Raw genomic sequence first — 22,834 nt, forward strand, 5'->3', positions numbered from 1 at the left:
CAGAGCTGAGCCCGGCTCACTCCTCTGGTCTGCAGCTAGAGGGCAGAGCTGAGCCCGGCTCACTCCTCTGGTCTGCAGCTAGAGGGCAGAGCTGAGCCCCGCTCACTCCTCTGGTCTGCAGCTAGAGGGCAGAGCTGAGCCCAGCTCGCTCCTCTGGTCTGCAGCTAGAGGGCAGAGCTGAGCCCGGCTCACTCCTCTGGTCTGCAGCTAGAGGGCAGAGCTGAGCCCAGCTCGCTCCTCTGGTCTGGTCTGAGGTGCCTCCTAAAGGGACTGAAGAGTCAGCAGAGATGATGCAGCATTACAGCACCAGGATCTGGAACTGGATCAGACCGGGGCGGAGCGGATTGGACCGGATCAGACCAGAGCGGGTGACGCTGCCTCACTGGCATTTCCACACAAACAAACTGGAGGATGAGGAAGAAACAGAAGCATCAGCCATGTTTGATGTTGGTTTGACTCCAAAACAAAGTCAAAAGACAAGTAAATAATAATAGTAGCAGTACTAGTTAGGGAAGCTTCCATCGTGTTTTTTTGGCCACTGATCGCCGATCCTGATCGTCTATGAACCATATCTGCCTGATTATCATGTCGATCGCGGTTTTGACCAGTCTTTGGGCTGAAAACCATTGCTGTATCTGGCAACCTGACCCTCCGAAGATACAACTTATCTGTTTTAGTCTTGGTAGTTCAAGGTTCACCATCAATGCAATGGTACTAGTTTAACTTCCAGAAACGTTGTTTACCTCGTTTGGTGTCGCACTCTGATGTTACAACACGAGTAAAGACTAGCAAAACAAACTAACTAAAACTAAAACTAATTTTAATGAACCGCTGTTTTGTAGCTAATGCTAGCAAGCTACTAGCCTAGGTAAACCCAGCCACCACGTGACCTGCTCTCTCAGTTCCCAGTCCCATAGTGACTGAGAACAGGTCTGAGAGCAGGTCACGTGGGGGAAGGGTTTACCCAGGCTAGCAAGCTACCTGCATTGTAAATTCACGTTAAGAGCGAATGTTGGCTAGCCTCAGTGAAGCAGCATGGATCTACCGTACTCCTTAAGTAAACATGTGAAGTTGCTAGTTGTATTGATCCTGGCAGACATTACAGATAGTTCACTTTGTAATGACACCGCAGAGCTCTTTTACGTAGCTGTGTTTTGTTTATATGCGACCATCGACCACAGATCTGCCTACAAATGGCTTGTGTGTTTTGCATCAACAATCGGTTTTGGCAATTGGCACAAAGCATTATGGGAATTCTCTGATAGTAGTAGAAAGTACTAGTATTTCTCAGAGAGTACACACTGTTACAGATGTCTGGCAGTACTGTAGCTAGAATTCTTTGGCTGCTACTGTAGTTCAGTGAGTTTTGCTCAGAGTAATCAGACGGACATCATTGGAATCTGTGGATTCTCAGCTTTCATTCGATGGACTTGGACTCTTCCTGGTGGAAACAAACCCAACCATTACTGCCACCACTTTTGCGACAGTACTTTTGCGGCGGTACTGCCCTTGGAAACAGATCAGCTCTGTACTGTAGCTTGAGAACCAAAAGCAGATTGCAGCTAAATTAAAAATGATTCCTCTTAAAATGTCCCAAATCAATCTTAGGTGCATTTGACTGACCTGCAGTCGCTGCCGCCGGCGCTGACCACGTACTTGTCATCGCAGGAGAAGCGAATGTTGGTCACGTGAGCAGAGTGGCCGAAGTAACGCTTGTGTTTGGCCTGAAAACATCACAGAGACACCGAGTTGCAGGTTCAATCACCAAACAGAGTTACAAACAGGTTCAATCACCAAACCGAGCGTTACAGTTCAATCCCTGCAGATGATGTGTGGTAGATATGATGTGTGGTAGAGATGATGTGTGGTAGATATGATGTGTGGTAGATATGTGGCTGTCATTGATGTGTGGTAGATATGATGTGTGGTAGATATGTGGCTGTCATTGATGTGTGGTAGATATGATGTGTGGTAGATATGTGGCTGTCATTGATGTGTGGTAGATATGATGTGTGGTAGATATGATGTGTGGTAGATATGATGTGTGGTAGATATGTGGCTGTCATTGATGTGTGGTAGATATGATGTGTGGTAGATATGATGTGTGGTAGATATGATGTGTGGTAGATATGTGGCTGTCATTGATGTGTGGTAGATATGTGGCTGTCATTGATGTGTGGTAGAGATGTGGCTGTCATTGATGTGTGGTAGATATGTGGCTGTCATTGATGTGTGGTAGATATGTGGCTGTCATTGATGTGTGGTAGATATGTGGCTGTCATTGATGTGTGGTAGATATGATGTGTGGTAGATATGATGTGTGGTAGATATGATGTGTGGTAGATATGTGGCTGTCATTGATGTGTGGTAGATATGTGGCTGTCATTGATGTGTGGTAGAGATGTGGCTGTCATTGATGTGTGGTAGATATGTGGCTGTCATTGATGTGTGGTAGATATGTGGCTGTCATTGATGTGTGGTAGATATGTGGCTGTCATTGATGTGTGGTAGATATGTGGCTGTCATTGATGTGTGGTAGATGTGTGGCTGTCATTGATGTGTGGTAGATATGTGGCTGTCATTGATGTGTGGTAGATGTGTGGCTGTCATTGATGTGTGGTAGAGATGTGGCTGTCATTGATGTGTGGTAGATGTGTGGCTGTCATTGATGTGTGGTAGATATGTGGCTGTCATTGATGTGTGGTAGATGTGTGGCTGTCATTGATGTGTGGTAGATATGATGTGTGGTAGATATGTGGCTGTCATTGATGTGTGGTAGATGTGTGGCTGTCATTGATGTGTGGTAGATATGTGGCTGTCATTGATGTGTGGTAGATGTGTGGCTGTCATTGATGTGTGGTAGATGTGTGGCTGTCATTGATGTGTGGTAGAGATGTGGCTGTCATTGATGTGTGGTAGATATGTGGCTGTCATTGATGTGTGGTAGATATGTGGCTGTCATTGATGTGTGGTAGAGATGTGGCTGTCATTGATGTGTGGTAGAGATGTGGCTGTCATTGATGTGTGGTAGAGATGTGGCTGTCATTGATGTGTGGTAGAGATGTGGCTGTCATTGATGTGTGGTAGAGATGTGGCTGTCATTGATGTGTGGTAGATATGTGGCTGTCATTGATGTGTGGTAGAGATGTGGCTGTCATTGGGAGAATTGATGTGCTTTAGCTTAAGGGAATGATGTGTGTTGGCCCGAGGGGAGTGACGTCATACCGGAGGGTATATCAGTGACTCCCCGGAAGCACGGTCCGCGGGTTCAAGCTCCTGTCATGTGACTTTTTGAAGAGGAGGCGGAGCACACCTTCCGTGCTTTCTTTTGTACTCACGAGTGTCTTCTATGTGCTTTGTTCGCCTCCACATGAATGGAGTATAGGAATATGGAATAGTGTCTCATGTCTTTTTTGGTCTGTAGTTCAATGTAAACAATGTGACAAAAGAACAAGAACAACATAGGATTGTTGCCTCCGCGACAGAGTTGGCTGGAGTTTATGTTTTTCAGCAGGATATCTCAACAAGTTCTGAACACATTTGCATGAAACTTGGCAGAACGGTTGGTCATGGGCCAACTTAGAAGTGATTACCTTTCCACCCCCCCCCCACTGGTGGTAATGGGTGTGTTCAATCACAAAAAGGCACCTAACTTCCAAACGGATGCATGTAACAGCACAAAACTTTGCAGAGAGGTTGGTCACGGGCCAAGGACGAACTGATTAACTTTCCACGTCCACCGGCCAAAATGAGGCATGGCAATGGAGGTAACATGCTGTGGTGGAGGTATGAACTCTACCGAGTGCCCTTAGTTTTCTTATGATGTTCTCAGAATCAGAATCAGCTTTACTGGCCAAGTATGTGCACATACTGTACAAGGAAATTTGTGATATAATTGTTGGAAAAAACCTGGGCAGTGGGGGGAGAAAATGCCATGAAAAATTAGCAGAAAACAAGAGAATGCGCAGCATTACATTTTTGTGATTACTGTGAACTGCTGTTAAGTTGCAAATATTTCATATCAAAGGAAAATCACGTACAAACTTTTCGGAGCAGGGGAAATCAAAGAGCTTGACGAGACCGAAGTCGTCTCCAGTCACCAGGTTGAGGCCGGCGTGAGAAACACACGCACAGTTCACATCGGCTTTCTCTGCGTTCCGCGGCCAAACGCCCAGAACCTCGTCTCCCAGGACGCTACGAACAAGCACAACAAGGGTCAATATCCTCTGCTCCCTGTGCTTTGAGCTAACCCTCATACATCATCTGTTTCAAACATCTCACCTGGTCCAGGTAGCCCAGGTGATCCTGTCGATGATGGGCTGCTCCGTTATGATCTTCCCCGAAGGAACCTCATGGACCTGTCGGCTGTAGGTGCTGGTGGAGACCTGAGAAGCACAATGCAGCTTAGCTGGTGCTCTGAATCCAGAATTAAGCAATAAGCCCCAAGAGGTTGTGGTTTACAGTGATTTTGCAACGGCTAAGAGGGTTAGGGTTAGCGTTAGAGAGGGTTAGGGTAGAGTCTGTTGTGTGTTGCAAAAAGCCGGTAGTTTGTGAATATTAGTGGGTTTGTGGGCCAATCTAAAAGGGGCTTTAGTTTGAATTGAGAATTGAATGAGTCTGACAGCAGGAGTTGATCCCTGACAGCAGGAGTTGATCTCTGACAGCAGGAGTTGGATCCTCTCACCTGCAGGTGTTTGCTGTCAGCAGAGAAGTCGATGTGGATGACGGACCCGGGGATATCCTTACAGTATCCGACCCGGTTCAGAGACGGGCCCAGAGAAAGGTCGTAGAAATCCACCGCGCTCTCCACCGAACCCACCGCCAGCAACCGGTTATCTGGACTGAACCTGCACACACAGACTGCTGTTTAGTTCATTTATTACAAACAACAAAGATGTTGTTTGTAATGTCATCGCTGATGCGAAGTTGTGACATCATCAGTGATGTCATAAGAGCAGGTGAGTCCGCACAGCAGTCGAGTTGCAGGGCAGGTGAGGCCGCGAAGTGGCTGAGTTGCGTATGCGAGCTGTAGGGCCAGCTCAGCAAGCTGCAGGGCGGGCGAGCCCGCGTAGCGGCTGAGTTTAGGAATCGAGCACGCAGAGCACGCGAGATGCTGTTTCACAAAATGCTTATAAAAATAGTTGACCTGGTCAAACCAAGCGGTTCAGCTGTATTTAGAATTAAGAGAGACCATAGAAAATGTCACTAAGACCAAAAAACTTTTTTCTTTGGTCCTAATAAAATGTTATATCTCTACTGATTCCTTGGCGCGGATGCCGAACGCGGAAGGGGACGTGACTTTGGCACTATAGCACCAAACAAAACAAACACAGGACAAACAAGCCTGTCTTCATTGTCACAAACGACCACCACAACGCATAAATCATGACTATATCATCAGGGTTATACATATAGGCTACCGTATGTCGTGATGTCCGACCTACCGTATGTCGTAATGTCCTACCGTATGTCCTGGATGGAGACGTTGCGGTCCCTCTTCTTGCCCCACACGGTGAGGGAGTTGACCAGTAGGACGATGAACTCTCCGTTCTGCAGGCCGATGCAGACCATCTCTCCGTTGGGGCTGTAGGAGGTGCACTTGGCAGGATGGCCCAGGCTCACCTTGTTCAGCAGTTTCTGACACAAACAACAACAAAACACAAGACAACACAAACAACACAAGTCAACATGTGCTTTATTTTCCCCTTCAGTCCATCCCTCCAAACTGCAAACTGGGAACAAACAGGGCCCTCAAAGCCACTGGTCTTTTGAAATATACTGTAAGTATGAACAAATTTATATATATATTATATTGATATATTTATTTATATATTAACAAATAGTGATGTATTCTTATTTTCTGAGTTGCTTTGTCAAAAAGCAGCCTAACCATGCAGGCAGTATAGTCCCCCCCTTGCTGCTTCCACAGCTGTGCACAGCAGTAATATTGAGTAGTTGATAGTAGAGGGAGGGTGACACGGGACTCCCGTCCTGTCCCACTCCCGTCCCGTCCTGTCCCACTCCCGTCCCGTCCCACTCCCGGTAGAATGACTCCCATCCCACTCTCATCTTTAGTGTTATTTATTTTGTATGATTTTTGATTTATTTTGTGTCTTTAAGCAATGCTTTTGATTTGATGTTCTCCGCCTCTGAGCCAGAACAGATATCAGGCTCAACTGAGTGGGCAAACCTTTACTTATGCTAAATTATTTACAGTATAGGGTCAATAAAAGTAAATTAATTATGATAAGTGTCTCTTATTGTTACCGCAGTTACGACAGCTGTTGAAAAGAGGAAGAGAATACATTGCTGTCCCAGCTAGAGACACATTGACAATGTCCCAGCTAGAGACACATTGACAATGTCCCACTAGAGATACATTGACAATGTCCCACTAGAGACACACTGACAATGTCCCACTAGAGACACATTGACAATGTCCCACTAGAGACACATTGACAATGTCCCAGCTAGAGACACACTGACAATGTCCCACTAGAGACACATTGACAATGTCCCGCTAGAGACACACTGACAATGTCCCACTAGAGACACATTGACAATGTCCCACTAGAGACACATTGACAATGTCCCAGCTAGAGACACACTGACAATGTCCCACTAGAGACACACTGACAATGTCCCACTAGAGACACATTGACAATGTCCCAGCTAGAGACACATTGACAATGTCCCACTAGAGACACACTGACAATGTCCCACTAGAGACACATTGACAATGTCCCGCTAGAGACACATTGACAATGTCCCACTAGAGACACACTGACAATGTCCCACTAGAGACACATTGACAATGTCCCAGCTAGAGACACACTGACAATGTCCCACTAGAGACACACTGACAATGTCCCACTAGAGACACACTGACAATGTCCCACTAGAGACACATTGACAATGTCCCAGCTAGAGACACATTGACAATGTCCCAGCTAGAGACACACTGACAATGTCCCACTAGAGACACATTGACAATGTCCCACTAGAGACACATTGACAATGTCCCACTAGAGACACATTGACAATGTCCCACTAGAGACACATTGACAATGTCCCAGCTAGAGACACATTGACAATGTCCCGCTAGAGACACACTGACAATGTCCCACTAGAGACTCTGTGAGCGGTGTCTGAGGTGCAGCACCTTGTCGGCCAGGTCCCAGATTCGGATGGTTCCATCGTCGCTGGCGGAGATGAAGAGGTCTTTGGACGGGTGCGTGGCCAGACCCCAAATGCCCCCCTGCGTGTGGCCGTTGATCATGGTGTTGGAGGCCGCATTCTTCTCGCCCACCTCCATGATCTCTCCGTCTTTGGTTCCCACCAGGATCTTCCCCTGGGAGCACAGGGAAAGACATTCAATAGGTCTCAGAATCATAGACCGTGAAAGATATATGGACGTAGCCTGACGTCTCTCATGATCAGCACTAAACGTAGGGTCCTGGGTCTTAAGGTCGAGGAGACCTCTACTGTGTGTGTGTGTGTGTGTGTGTGTGTGTGTGTGTGTATGTATGTGCAGAGATGGGCATAGAGATGTATTTGAGATGTATTTCAAATACATTTGTGTATTTTGTAATTTGTATTTGGCTAGACCGAGAAAAATAAGATGTAATTTGTATCAAGATACTTTCAGACCTTGTATTTTGTGTATTTTAAATACATAAAATACTTTTTTCTTTCATTTTATGTTATTTGATTCTCAAATTGACACATTCTTACCATTGACACAGGTTTAAACTGTGGAGGAAAGAAATGTGACATGTCACTTCTACTATAGAAACACAGCATCAGGCAGCCTACACAGTATGTAATGGAGAGAGTTCCTGGAAACAGGCGAGTTGAATTCACAGTTGAAGACTTGTAACATTACTCACATTGGGTTGCAAACAGGAAAGAACGTGAAGTTTCTTCTTTCTTAACATTTTCACAACACAACCGACTTCTGCTTATCTTATCTTCCTCTCCGCCTTACCACTTCTCTGAACTGGGGATAAGGTACGCTTTGCCGCTTGTTTAATGCCGCCTGTGCGTCCCCCGTGTGTCGCGGTTGAGTGGAGATAGCCTTTTTTATTATTAAATCTGCCAAATTCAAACAGATAATCACGATGGTCCGATGTAGAAGTGTCAGAGGTCGATGGGGGTCGGCCCATCGACGATGGTCGATGCCATCGTCCATGGTGCCAACCCTAGTACACAAAGGAGAATACTGTCACAGAGGACTAAGAGATGATTTACCATCTAAGGAAACCAGAAAATTTCACATTTGATAAGCTGGAATCAGAGAATTAGGACATTTTCTTTACAGAAATGGCTCAAAATGATGAACAGATGATCAAAATAGGCAATTAATGTAATATTTAGCAATGAATTGATGGATTGACTAATTGTTGCATCTCTTTATCAGTTTTTATAAAATGTATTTTTATGTATTTTTAAAATACAAAATACGTATTTGTATCTCAAATACATTTTCAGACGAGTATTTTGTATTTGTATTGTGATACATTTTTTGAGCAAGTATTTGTAATTTGTATCAAAATACTTTATGATGTATTTTCGCCCATCTCTGTGTATGTGTGTGTGTGTGTGTGTGTGTGTGTGTGTGTGTGTGTGTGTACCTTCCCTCTGCACACAGAGCGGACGTTCTCCACAGGCTGGCCAGTCTCCAGTTGGAACGCACGGCAGCGCTTCATCTCCTGGTCCCACAGCTTCACGGCCCCGCCCTCTTTTGTGCTGCACACACACACACACACACACACACACACACACACACACACGCACACAAATGTAGTCTTAAAGACCCATTCTGTAGTTTAGGGGAACTGTGCCCTCACCTAAGTGCTACACTTCCCTGTTTGTACATTCAGATACCTGTCTTAAGTATGTTACTGTTTCTGCTGATACTCTGTACTTTGCTGACCTGTCTGTAGTGTTTATAACTGGTTCTGACCTGTCTGGAGTGTTTATAACTGGTTCTGTCTGGAGTGTTTATAACTGGTTCTGTCTGGAGTGTTTATAACTGGTCCTGACCTGTCTGGAGTGTTTATAACTGGTTCTGTCTGGAGTGTTTATAACTGACCTGTCTGGAGTGTTTATAACTGGTTCTGTCTGGAGTGTTTATAACTGACCTGTCTGGAGTGTTTATAACTGGTTCTGTCTGGAGTGTTTATAACTGGTTCTGACCTGTCTGGAGTGTTTATAACTGACCTGTCTGGAGTGTTTATAACTGACCTGTCTGGAGTGTTTATAACCGGTTCTGTCTGGAGTGTTTATAACTGACCTGTCTGGAGTGTTTATAACTGACCTGTCTGGAGTGTTTATAACTGACCTGTCTGGAGTGTTTATAACCGGTTCTGTCTGGAGTGTTTATAACTGGTTCTGACATGTCTGGAGTGTTTATACCTAACCTGTCTGGAGTGTTTATATGGAGTGTTTATAACTGGTTTATTGGGGGGAAAATAGCTCAAAATATCCCCACTTGTCTCAACTCCTGTGTTACTACAGGCAGGATGACCCGCCCTGTGTTCTGCTCCTGTGTTACTACATGCAGGATGTCCCGAACAAGGTTTTTGGCCCCAGACTAAGTGCAGCCAGGGCCGTAACCAGGGTTCCGAAATAGGGGAGGTCCAGCAAGGGGAGGCGTATTTAAAAAAAAATGAGGGTTTTTTCCCCCCTTTTTTAGCCATATTTCGAGTAATATATCATTTTAAATCAACATTAGGATTATACTGTTGTGATGTCATTATTCAGTATATTCTCTTTCATGTCACCACCTGCTCAGCTCTCCTGTCAACATAATTGTAACTAACAAACACAAACTGTTTTAGCCAAATTCATATCAAAATGACACCTACAAACACAGGTACACAACCCAAGCCGTACACAACACACAAAGTCATCATCGATAATAAAAAAAACATACAGAGGGACATTCATTTATTCCTGATAGGAACGATTTAAAAATAAAATAAAATATATTATGTTGTTTTTAACTTTACACCACCTCTTTTTGTTACTTATTGGGTCATGAAACTGAAACCATGCATATAGCCACCTGCATACCTGACTTCGGGAGCTTGGCAATTGGCATCATGCATGATTAGCCAGTAGCATCCCAACGTGTCACACAGGTAACATTACTTAAGAGACAGACTAGACACTTACTTTCTTGGTTGTTGCAAAAAAATCTGTCAGTGTCACTCACTGTCTGTCGTTCACTCGCTCACTGTCTCGCAGCTCGCTCACCTTCAATTATCTCGCCAGGCAGACAGACAGTCATCACTCACCACCATGCTGCTGCTCTCTCGGAATCAAGTTACCGCGGACGCGGCGTCAGATGACTTCCTGCCTGACCTGCCTTTCGTTTCAAAATAAAAGCGATCCCGTGTTTTTCATGCTTTTCCATGCAGATTGTTTTATTAAAAAAAAAAAAAAAAAAAATCTCTGAAATATTAGGGGAGGTCCGGACCTCCCCGTCCTCATAGCTAGTTACGGCCATGAGTGCAGCTAAGTTGTGGTATTGACAACACAATTTATTGTGTAGATGACATCACAACTTTATTTTCATCAGCTAATCAAGCTGGCAAGTGAAACATGTTTCACTTCCTATATGTACTTCACAATAAAAGCACCCTGTTAGTTTGTCAGTACTAACAGTGGATCCTTGGTTAGGGTTAGGGCAGGCTGTGTGTGGGTTAGGGTCTGTGGGATACTCACGGCCGCTCCTTGCCCCCGGTGACGATGAGCCCATCCCTCAGCGTGGTGTACATGGTGAAGACCGGCCCACTGTGTGCCTTGGCCACCACGCGAACCAGGAAGTGCTCCCTCCACACATACACATCTCCGTTTATCGCCCCGCTGAACGTCAGGTTGTTCTGAGGCACACGCAATAATGCACAACACGCACTTTTTAGTATAGAAATCATAGACTCAACTAAACTCAAATCTGATCTGCTAAATTTGCATTTATTTTAGATTTGTTAAGGTGAATCTACTCAAGACCCAAGTCAGTCTCAAGTCTTGAGGCACAAGTCTCAAGACAAAGGTGAAGTCTCAATGTACTGTAGATTACCAAGTCAAATCCATGTCTATAATATCAAGTCTGACGTGTAACTGTGGAAGTCAAGTCAGAACAAAAAATGTCAAAAGTCTTAAGAGCATCATGAGTTTGATTTGTATTCAATCAGATTCAACTTCAATCAATTCAATCATTCCACACAAATTCAGAAAATTCAGTCGTCTGCTGGAACAAATCTCATCACTTTCAATCTAAGTCAGCAAATCCCAGCCTGAGAATGCATTCTATTATATGTATACGTATTTTTGATGTGGTCGGAGGTGGGCTGTGAAAGGTTTTGAGATTTACAAGCGGGCCCCGAGTTGGAAAAGGTTCGGAACCGCTGATCTAAGTCGTTCACGCAAACACAATATATCAAGTCCAGACTTTAGAAACCCATCAAAATACAAGTCAGAGTCAAGTCTCAGGTTATCAGAACCCAAATCAAGTCAAGTCTGATGTCTTCTCTCTTCATGCATCAAGTCAAGTCTCAAGCAATTGAAGAGAGATTTTTCCCAAGTATTTTTATTTTCAGTACATTGCGTGTAACTTCCACCGAACAAGAAGAAATCTTCTTGTGACCCTTTGTGGCGATAGCCTGGTAAACCACACGGTCACGTAAACTCACATTTGTGTTTCATTCTACGAGACCGGGGCGGGCTACTTCAGATTCCACAAGGCGGACAGGCCAATCAGGGACCTGCCTCGTAGTTGACATCGTAAACCGGCCAATAAGGAACGCCGCTGGCAAAACAGTAACGGTTGCCTCCATGGCCCTCCGCCTCGAGCAGTAACATCAACGTCCGTAGAGTTTAAACAGCCATAAGTGCAGTTATTGCAGAAATAGACTCAATAACAACAATTTAAACAAGAACAGGAGTATGCAACAGTAGAGTTTCTCGGCAGAAAATATGTTTTCGATGTTCTTCTGAGTGGATTTGGATTTGACTGGATCTGATGCTGATTGGCTAGAGGGCTGGCTACTTCCACCCACTGAGATTACTGTGCACAGTGCAGAGTCCAGACGGATCCACGAAACCAAGCAGAATGTGAGGTCACAGATCCGGATGGTTTACCAGGCGAGGGTGGAGAACCGTGGAGTGACCTAAGCAGAACCTGAAGGTGGAACCATACTCACAGCACCAAAGGCCACAGACAGCATGGTCTGCACGCGGCCCTCCTCCACTGAGCCGATCACGCCCTTCTTGTAGACGAGCGAGCCGCCCACCAGCGTCCAGAACTTCATGTGTTTGATTCCCACAGAGACGAACTGCGTGTCCGAGTCGGGCCTGAACTCCACCACAAACACCCGCTCACCGTGCCCGCACGCACTGCTCACCTTGGCACCTGGCGGAAAGGTTAAAGGTCAAACACCCGCTCACCGTGCCCGCACGCACTGCTCACCTTGGCACCTGGCGGAAAGGTTAAAGGTCAAACACCCGCTCACCGTGCCCACACGCACTGCTCACCGTGGCACCTGGCGGAAAGGTTAAAGGTCAAACACCCGCTCACCGTGCCCGCACGCACTGCTCACCTTGGCACCTGGCGGAAAGGTTAAAGGTCAAACACCCGCTCACCGTGCCCGCACGCACTGCTCACCTTGGCACCTGGCGGAAAGGTTAAAGGTCAAACACCCGCTCACCGTGCCCGCACGCACTGCTCACCTTGGCACCTGGCGGAAAGGTTAAAGGTCAACGCACGCACTGCTCACCTATGGCGCCTGGCGGAAAGGTTAAAGGTCAACGCACGCACTGCTCACCTTGGCGCCTGACGGAAAGGTTAAAGGTCACACAGAGTGTGACCTTTAACCTGTAACATTGTTGATATATTTGACACTCCTTTATATCATTTCTCAAACATTATTATTTACAGGAGAGGATAGTTATGAAGGATGGGCCAAAAAGTGCTGGCATAAATAAATGGGAGATCCTGACAATAACAAAAACTTGGGATACCGAGTTGTGGTATTGACAACACAATTTATTGTGTAGATGATATCACAACTTTATTTTCATTTCCCCCCCATTCTAGAGTCTGCTATTGAATGACATGAACTATTGGTCATTTGAGGTTGGTTGTAATATATCTTACATTATGTTGACCTAATGTGTATGTACTTGTATGTGCTTGTAACCGTCTATCTATTATACATGCATTGTTTGTAACTTGCTTGCTTGGCTTGTGTTTGCTGCTCTGCAATGATCACATTTTCATCAAGTTTCATCTTTTATTTGATCAGAACAAAATGGGATAATTACGGAAGCAGAGAATGGGCGTGCTTATAATCATTACCTCCGCCAGTGAAGTAGGCGGGGCCAACCAGTTGGCTGGGAGACAATGTTTTCGCCCCCATCTGTCTGTTTATCTGCAGGATATCTCAAAAGGTGATGAATGGATTTGCACGAAATTTAGCAGAAAAGCAGCTTATGAGCCAACTTAGAAGGGATTAACTTCCCACGCCCACTGGCCAAAAGGGGGCGTGGCAATGCCCGTGGCAACAGCCGTGGCAATAGCCAGCCGTGGCAATAGCCAGCCGTGGCAATAGCCAGCCGTGGCAATAGCCAGTCTAATCACAAAAATGTGCCTAACTTCCAAACGGATTCAGGTAACACCATGAAACGGTTGGCAGAGGTATGCACTCTACTGAGTGCCCTCGTTTTTTTAATGCCATTATCTCGAGATCACAAGTCAATTATTTCATAATCTCAAGATAATTAAGGTTGTTTTCTTGAGATAATGAGTTAATTGATCTTGTTATGTTGAGAAAACAAAACTCCTGCCTGTTAGACCTTGATTGAAGTACAGACTGAAGCATTATTGGGTAGGACTGATTTTCATCTGAAATCAGTTGCTACAGTAAAGACGCTGTCTCTGCATGGCTCTGATCTCTGAGAAACATGATAAGAAAGAAGAGGAAACTACATTTTGTTTTCTCGTGATAACGGGTTGATTATCTCTAACAGGTTGATTATCTCATTATCTCTAACAGGTTGATTATCTCGAGATAACAAAGCTTGTTTTCTTAAGATGACGAGATAATTGTCTCCTGATTTCAAGATAACGGCATTAAAAAATAATATTGCAAGCATGGCCGTTCTCGGAACTCTGGCTTGTTTTTCTCTCCTTATTTTGGACAGAATATATTTATACTTGGGCTGGCCAAATATATAAAATGTCGATCATTAGTTGAAAAACCCGCCGGGTCCCAGCGGGCTGTCTACCTTCCTGCCACCTCCACACTGTGATGGTGTGCTCAGGCTCTGCCCCCACAGACAGCAGCAGCTTCCCCGTGGCGCTGAAGTTCACGTAGCCGATGCCCTTGGCGTGGGAGCAGCGCAGGATGGACAGCGTCTGCTTCGTCATGGCATCCCACACGTGGATGGACGGAGCGAGGCCTGCGAGAAGAGACCACAACCATAAGAACCCAGGAACCAAAGAACCAGGGAATCATAAGAACCCAGGAACCATAAGAACGCAGGAACCAGGGAACCATAAGATCCCAGGAACCATAAGAACCCAGGAACCAGGGAACCATAAGAACCCAGGAACCATAAGAACCCAGGAGCCAGTTAACTATAAGAACCAAGGCACCAGGGATGTTAGTGATGATATTACCGCCTTGGGGCATTTCTAGAAGTTCGGCTAATCAACCTACACTTATCACTAAAGGTTCCTCTTGTGCTGGGAGAGTACCTACCCTGAAGTAGGAGCTAAAAAAGTCCCTCAAAATGGCGTTCTAAGAACTACGATGGTTCCTCAACTGTTCTTAGAACAGTTCCTCCGGTCCAAAAACGCCTCATGTCACCACGGCCCTGTGGAACTAAGGGAGCAAAGGTACCCAGGCACCAAGGAACTAAGAAGTAAATCAAACGGGGGAACACACTCAATGTCTTCAAAAAGAAGAAAGGTCCAAGGCACTCTTCTGGCATGAAGTAAAAAGCCTTTATTTACTTAGATGGCTATATCATTTTGAAAAGTTTAAAAACATAGCTAGTGCATGTTAACAGAGCTGGGACATGAGTCACATGACCCACGCGTAGCGTCACATGACCCACGCGTAGCGGCACAAACAGCCTTCTTCACACTCAATGCCCTTTCAGTTTTTTTAATAATAAATCTGGGTCAGACCACAACGGACGCATTTCAGCCAAAAAGCCTTCCTCCGCAGGGTTGTGTTGCATGAGGCAGAAGTGACATATAAATACATTACATTACAATACAAATACATTTGTGTGGGAAATACATTACATGTCATGTATTTTAATACATTACATGTCATGAAATACATTACATGTCATGTATTCTTTTCTAATAATAAGAGGTTATATTTAGACACGACACTGATTTGCAACATTGGCATTGTTTACGTTCTTTTGTCCCCTTCCCCGATCTCTGTCCGAGTCAATTCTTTTTGAAGGATTTTACCAAAATCATTGATGAGAAAATGAATGGGTGATAGAGAGCTATATCACTATAGAGAGCGTAGCTTAGACACTGTATGGATGAGGAACAGAAAGGTGGAGCACATGTAGCTTAGACACTGTATGGATGAGGAACAGAAAGGTGGAGCACACGTAGCTTAGACACTGTATGGATGAAGAACAGAAAGGTGGAGCACATGTAGCTTAGACACTGTATGGATGAGGAACAGAAAGGTGGAGCACATGTAGCTTAGACACTGTATGGATGAGGAACAGAAAGGTGGAGCACATGTAGCTTAGACACTGTATGGATGAGGAACAGAAAGGTGGAGCACATGTAGCTTAGACACTGTATGGATGAGGAACAGAAAGGTGGAGCACATGTAGCTTAGACACTGTATGGATGAGGAACAGAAAGGTGGAGCACATGTAGCTTAGACACTGTATGGATGAGGAACAGAAAGGTGGAGCACATGTAGCTTAGACACTGTATGGATGAGGAACAGAAAGGTGGAGCACATGTAGCTTAGACACTGTATGGATGAGGAACAGAAAGGTGGAGCACATGTAGCTTAGACACTGTATGGATGAGGAACAGAAAGGTGGAGCACATGTAGCTTAGACACTGTATGGATGAGGAACAGAAAGGTGGAGCACACGTAGCTTAGACACTGTATGGATGAGGAACAGAAAGGTGGAGCACATGTAGCTTAGACACTGTATGGATGAGGAACAGAAAGGTGGAGCACACGTAGCTTAGACACTGTATGGATGAAGAACAGAAAGGTGGAGCACATGTAGCTTAGACACTGTATGGATGAGGAACAGAAAGGTGGAGCACACGTAGCTTAGACACTGTATGGATGAAGAACAGAAAGGTGGAGCACATGTAGCTTAGACACTGTATGGATGAGGAACAGAAAGGTGGAGCACATGTAGCTTAGACACTGTATGGATGAGGAACAGAAAGGTGGAGCACATGTAGCTTAGACACTGTATGGATGAGGAACAGAAAGGTGGAGCACATGTAGCTTAGACACTGTATGGATGAGGAACAGAAAGGTGGAGCACATGTAGCTTAGACACTGTATGGATGAGGAACAGAAAGGTGGAGCACATGTAGCTTAGGCACATGTATGGATGAGGAACAGAAAGGTGGAGCACATGTAGCTTAGACACTGTATGGGTGAGGAACAGAAAGGTGGAGCACATGTAGCTTAGACACTGTATGGATGAGGAACAGAAAGGTGGAGCACATGTAGCTTAGACACTGTATGGGTGAGGAACAGAAAGGTGGAGCACATGTAGCTTAGACACTGTATGGATGAGGAACAGAAAGGTGGAGCACATGTAGCTTAGACACTGTATGGATGAGGAACAGAAAGGTGGAGCACATGTAGCTTAGACACTGTATGGATGAGGAACAGAAAGGTGGAGCACATGTAGCTTAGACACTGTATGGGTGAGGAACAGAAAGGTGGAGCACATGTAGCTTAGACACTGTATGGATGAGGAACAGAAAGGTGGAGCACACGTAGCTTAGACACTGTATGGATGAAGAACAGAAAGGTGGAGCACATGTAGCTTAGACACTGTATGGATGAGGAACAGAAAGGTGGAGCACACGTAGCTTAGACACTGTATGGATGAAGAACAGAAAGGTGGAGCACATGTAGCTTAGACACTGTATGGATGAGGAACAGAAAGGTGGAGCACATGTAGCTTAGACACTGTATGGATGAGGAACAGAAAGGTGGAGCACATGTAGCTTAGACACTGTATGGATGAGGAACAGAAAGGTGGAGCACATGTAGCTTAGACACTGTATGGATGAGGAACAGAAAGGTGGAGCACATGTAGCTTAGACACTGTATGGATGAGGAACAGAAAGGTGGAGCACATGTAGCTTAGGCACATGTATGGATGAGGAACAGAAAGGTGGAGCACATGTAGCTTAGACACTGTATGGGTGAGGAACAGAAAGGTGGAGCACATGTAGCTTAGACACTGTATGGATGAGGAACAGAAAGGTGGAGCACATGTAGCTTAGACACTGTATGGGTGAGGAACAGAAAGGTGGAGCACATGTAGCTTAGACACTGTATGGATGAGGAACAGAAAGGTGGAGCACATGTAGCTTAGACACTGTATGGATGAAGAACAGAAAGGTGGAGCACATGTAGCTTAGACACTGTATGGATGAAGAACAGAAAGGTGGAGCACACGTAGCTTAGACACTGTATGGATGAAGAACAGAAAGGTGGAGCACATGTAGCTTAGACACTGTATGGATGAAGAACAGAAAGGTGGAGCACATGTAGCTTAGACACTGTATGGATGAGGAACAGAAAGGTGGAGCACACGTAGCTTAGACACTGTATGGATGAAGAACAGAAAGGTGGAGCACATGTAGCTTAGACACTGTATGGATGAGGAACAGAAAGGTGGAGCACATGTAGCTTAGACACTGTATGGATGAGGAACAGAAAGGTGGAGCACATGTAGCTTAGACACTGTATGGATGAGGAACAGAAAGGTGGAGCACATGTAGCTTAGACACTGTATGGATGAGGAACAGAAAGGTGGAGCACATGTAGCTTAGGCACATGTATGGATGAGGAACAGAAAGGTGGAGCACACGTAGCTTAGACACTGTATGGATGAAGAACAGAAAGGTGGAGCACATGTAGCTTAGACACTGTATGGATGAAGAACAGAAAGGTGGAGCACATGTAGCTTAGACACTGTATGGATGAGGAACAGAAAGGTGGAGCACATGTAGCTTAGACACTGTATGGATGAGGAACAGAAAGGTGGAGCACATGTAGCTTAGACACTGTATGGATGAGGAACAGAAAGGTGGAGCACATGTAGCTTAGACACTGTATGGATGAGGAACAGAAAGGTGGAGCACATGTAGCTTAGACACTGTATGGATGAGGAACAGAAAGGTGGAGCACATGTAGCTTAGACACTGTATGGATGAGGAACAGAAAGGTGGAGCACATGTAGCTTAGACACTGTATGGATGAGGAACAGAAAGGTGGAGCACATGTAGCTTAGGCACATGTATGGATGAGGAACAGAAAGGTGGAGCACATGTAGCTTAGACACTGTATGGGTGAGGAACAGAAAGGTGGAGCACATGTAGCTTAGACACTGTATGGATGAGGAACAGAAAGGTGGAGCACATGTAGCTTAGACACTGTATGGGTGAGGAACAGAAAGGTGGAGCACATGTAGCTTAGACACTGTATGGATGAGGAACAGAAAGGTGGAGCACATGTAGCTTAGACACTGTATGGATGAGGAACAGAAAGGTGGAGCACATGTAGCTTAGACACTGTATGGATGAGGAACAGAAAGGTGGAGCACATGTAGCTTAGACACTGTATGGATGAGGAACAGAAAGGTGGAGCACATGTAGCTTAGACACTGTATGGGTGAGGAACAGAAAGGTGGAGCACATGTAGCTTAGGCACATGTATGGATGAGGAACAGAAAGGTGGAGCACATGTATGGATGAGGAACAGAAAGGTGGAGCATCTTACCTGGCAGCTCACCGAGGTCACCTGGTGGAGCAAGCGAGGCGATGCAAGCAGTGGAAAGAAAACAAGTGTAATGGAGATAAGGTGCTGGCCATGTTCATGCATGAGAAGAATGGTGAAGTGAGTGAATTACAACTGCAGATCAAACATGCAACAAATCTCTTCCTGTTTTTACCGTCTTAACTCCATATTTCATCCATTTTATTTCAATTCCCAATTAGTTCACACTTTTAAGACTCGATGGAAAATTGTAACTACGCACTAAATGACTGTTTGTACTGTACTTAAAGGGAGGTTTTGCCGATCATCAACCAACTTTGTATCATTATAATCTCGGTAATATAAGGATGTTTTCCACACTATTAACTATCCCCCGTTTGCATGCAGAAACTGGTGGGGGCGGAGTTTCTGATTCATGGAATCAGAATTCACGGTTGTTTCTGATTCTGCACAAAGGAGTTTGAAGCATTGGACTAATTTCAGACCGTTTGGACATTTAACATGAAGCATTGATTTGAGATCAGCATGGTCATTGTCTTGGAGAACTCAAATGATGCATCACTGAGCATTAGGCCATGTCCACACGGAGACGGAAGCGATCTTTGTTTTTTTCGTTTCAGAAAAGTTTTCCATAAACATGGAATCGTTTCAAGAAATGTGTGTATCCACATGAAACCACTGAATACCACTGAAACCGCTGTAGAATAACAGAGAATAAGGCCATGTCCACACGGAGACAAGTTTAATACTAATAAGTAACGTTATATTAAGTAACGCATTAAGGCATTAAGTATTTAACGAGTAAAACTTTAGCGGATACACCTAAACTCGTCTCCGTGTGGACATGGCCTTAGACATGTACTTGCTTTGTGGTCGATTTATCCAACCGGTGCGTTCGCCCTCCCCCTGTGAGACGTTGGCCCTGACAGACCCCGGTGTGAGGAGATCAGCGTGAGATCAGTTTACTTCCTGATTGTGTCCCGACTTGTTTCACAAAAATAGAAAAACACGGCTAGTGGGAGAGGACGACTGTCTCTTGTTCACAATAAACTACGGTTAGTATAAATAAATATGCAGAGAGGAAGATAGAGAAGCGTGAGCCGTTCGTACTGGTTTTCCCCGAGCCAACATGGCACAGTTTGAGACATGGATCAAGGTTACTGTACTGTACTGAACTGTAAGTACTGAACTGTACTGAACTGTAAGTAAGTACTGAACTGAACTGAACTGTAAGTACTGAACTGTAAGTACTGTACTGAGACTTGAGTGAGTCTAATCAGATGTCTGCGTGACCCACCAATCTGTCCGGTGGCGATGACGTTCAGGTACTTGGGGTGCTGGTTGACCGTCAGACAGAGGATGTCATCTGTGTGCTCCAGGTAGAAACTCTGAGTTCCTGCCAGGACAAGAAATAGGATGTGACACGTCACAAACAACAACAACAACAACAACAAAAACACTATTTTAAAATGACAACTGCTGTGGGCGTGACAGGTAGCAGGATGTGCTCCTGTTAAAGACCCAGAGCTCGTTAAGACCCAGTGCTCGTTAAGACCTAGACCTTCGTTAAGACCCAGAGCTCATTAAGACCTTGAGCTTGTTAAGAACCAAAGCTCGGTAAGACCTAGAACAGCTAACTGTGGGCGTGACAAGTAGCAGGATGTGCTCCTGTTAAAGACCCAGAGCTCGTTAAGACCTAGAGCTCATTACAACCCAGACCCAGAAATTGTTGAAACTCGTTACAACCTAGAGCTTGTTAAGACCTACAGTAAAGCTTGTTAAGACCTAGATCAGACAAATGTGGGTGTGACAGGTCAGCGGGCTGAGCAGGACCGACCGGTGGACAGGTTCTGAATGATGGCAGCGGCGGCGGTGTGGAAGATGATGTCGGCGCCATCGTTCAAGTAGTGCAGGTTGTTCCGACAGTCGAAGCCTCTGTAGCCAAACACGTGCTCCAACACAAGCTCCTACACACACACACACACACATACACGCATGCACACACACACGCACATACACGCATGCACACACGTAAGTTAGGGAAACACACACACGTTGGATGATGTGGCTCACGGAAGGGCATGACTTGGTACATTCGACTCCTGCTTTACTCCTGTTCATTTCTTTCTTAGAGTCCATGAAACATTTGATCATATGACTCTAGTTCATTTGCATTTCACCTCAGACAGGACATGCACGCACACATGCACGCACGCACACACACACGCACGCGCACGCACGCACACACACGCACGCACGCACACACACACACGCACGCACGCACACACACGCACGCACGCACGCACACACACACACACACACACACACACACACACAAGCTTTTTGCCAACTAATGTGCTGCTTGATGACATCACTAGGGTGGCTGTACAATCACAGCAGTAAGGATTGAACGTTTTCAAATCAAAACAACCACAATCCAAGTCAGAAACAACAGCATATATACAGCATATATATATATATAGCAGCATATATATATATATATCTATATATATATATATATATAACAGCATATATATATACATATGCTGTGAGCCTGTTTGAATTCAAAATACTTAATACCAACACTTAAAGGCATACGCCAACATTTTGGAAGATTGGCCTATTTGCCTGATCTAGCCTCTGGTTGTGATTTCTCAGAACAGAACTATAGTTTCTCTGTACCTCCACCACTTTCTTCTTCTTCACGTTGTTCCTCAGCAGTTTCTCGGGCAGAGGAGCGGCTCGGCTGACCGGAGGCCTGCAGAAAAATGAGATCATTATTATTCATGAGGCAGCGTCTGATTGGCTGCTTCATTGAGCTGTGGAGTGTCCGATTGGCTAGTTCAGTCAGCTGTCAGTTTTCTTTGACATCACACCAAACATCATTCAGTTCAATGGGATGAACTTATTGAACATGCATGCATGAGCCACATTGGTGAAAGGTGCTATATAAATGCAATCAATTATTATTGTGCTTGCTGAAAGCAAGGCACAATCTTTGATATTCCTAATCTTCGTATTATTCTATCTGCCACTTAATATCTATCTGCCGCGTAATAACTCACACAGTTTTCGCGCCACATAGACATGCCAGACCTCTAAACATGCGGCGAGTTTTTTTCCCATTGACTTGCATGGGGTTTTGATAAATCTGGCAAAATCTTGCATTAAGTTAGCTGTATCTCAGAAACCATACGAGGTTCAATTACGAAACTTGGTAGGGAGGTTCACAGAGGGGTCTTTTACTATCCACGAAAAACCTACACCAATTGGCCAGATGGTGGCGCTATAACAGCCCTCTTTACGATTTTGTCCATAACTTTTGAACCGTAGGGTCCTCGATCAAACTTATTTTTTCCCTGGATTCCTTGGTACCTTCCGCATCTACTCATCTAGGCCACGCCCATTTCCGTCTGACTAGATTTTCCGCCATTTTGAATTGTGTCCAAAACTGTCTTTTTTGCAATTCCTCCTTGAAATTGTGTCCAATCTTCACCAAACCAAAGCACACATCATGGGGGGACTGTCCTGCACAACACTGACTTTGAAGTTTTTGAAAAAACCCCACCGTTGCGATATAATCGACTTCCAAAATTCTGTGGGTGGGGCCTATTTCACAAAAATCGGCATAACTCTGGAACACAACGTCCGATCTTAACCAACCTTGGTCCAGGTGTGGAGGGATGTACTCTGAGCCTATAGGACAAATATTGTGTCATTTCCCCTATAGGGGGCGCTATAGCAGCATTCAGTACCTGTACCTTCTAAATTGTTTTATTTTGAAGGGTGACAGG

General features: G+C 45.0%; 1 protein-coding gene across 1 annotated transcript in view; it reads right to left on the reverse strand.

Moving 5' to 3' along the window:
- Positions 1 to 270: 270 nt before the first annotated feature.
- LOC310794077 (echinoderm microtubule-associated protein-like 6) overlaps positions 271 to 22,834 on the reverse strand; it is a gene marked incomplete at its 5' end in the record, with an annotated part of 68,792 nt that continues 46,228 nt past the window's right edge. The window contains 14 exons of the mRNA XM_083655957.1: positions 271 to 404; positions 1,624 to 1,724; positions 4,041 to 4,194; positions 4,282 to 4,385; positions 4,685 to 4,847; positions 5,465 to 5,637; positions 7,163 to 7,351; positions 8,634 to 8,748; positions 10,732 to 10,889; positions 12,210 to 12,418; positions 14,293 to 14,466; positions 20,338 to 20,436; positions 20,878 to 21,007; positions 21,723 to 21,798. Coding sequence (XP_083512083.1) covers positions 380 to 404; positions 1,624 to 1,724; positions 4,041 to 4,194; positions 4,282 to 4,385; positions 4,685 to 4,847; positions 5,465 to 5,637; positions 7,163 to 7,351; positions 8,634 to 8,748; positions 10,732 to 10,889; positions 12,210 to 12,418; positions 14,293 to 14,466; positions 20,338 to 20,436; positions 20,878 to 21,007; positions 21,723 to 21,798 — 1,870 coding nt within the window. The 3' untranslated portion in view covers positions 271 to 379. The remainder of the gene's footprint in view (positions 405 to 1,623; positions 1,725 to 4,040; positions 4,195 to 4,281; positions 4,386 to 4,684; positions 4,848 to 5,464; positions 5,638 to 7,162; positions 7,352 to 8,633; positions 8,749 to 10,731; positions 10,890 to 12,209; positions 12,419 to 14,292; positions 14,467 to 20,337; positions 20,437 to 20,877; positions 21,008 to 21,722; positions 21,799 to 22,834) is intronic.

Source organism: Poromitra crassiceps (assembly GCF_964638095.1).
Source record: "Poromitra crassiceps genome assembly, chromosome: 19".
NCBI lineage: Eukaryota > Metazoa > Chordata > Actinopteri > Beryciformes > Melamphaidae > Poromitra > Poromitra crassiceps.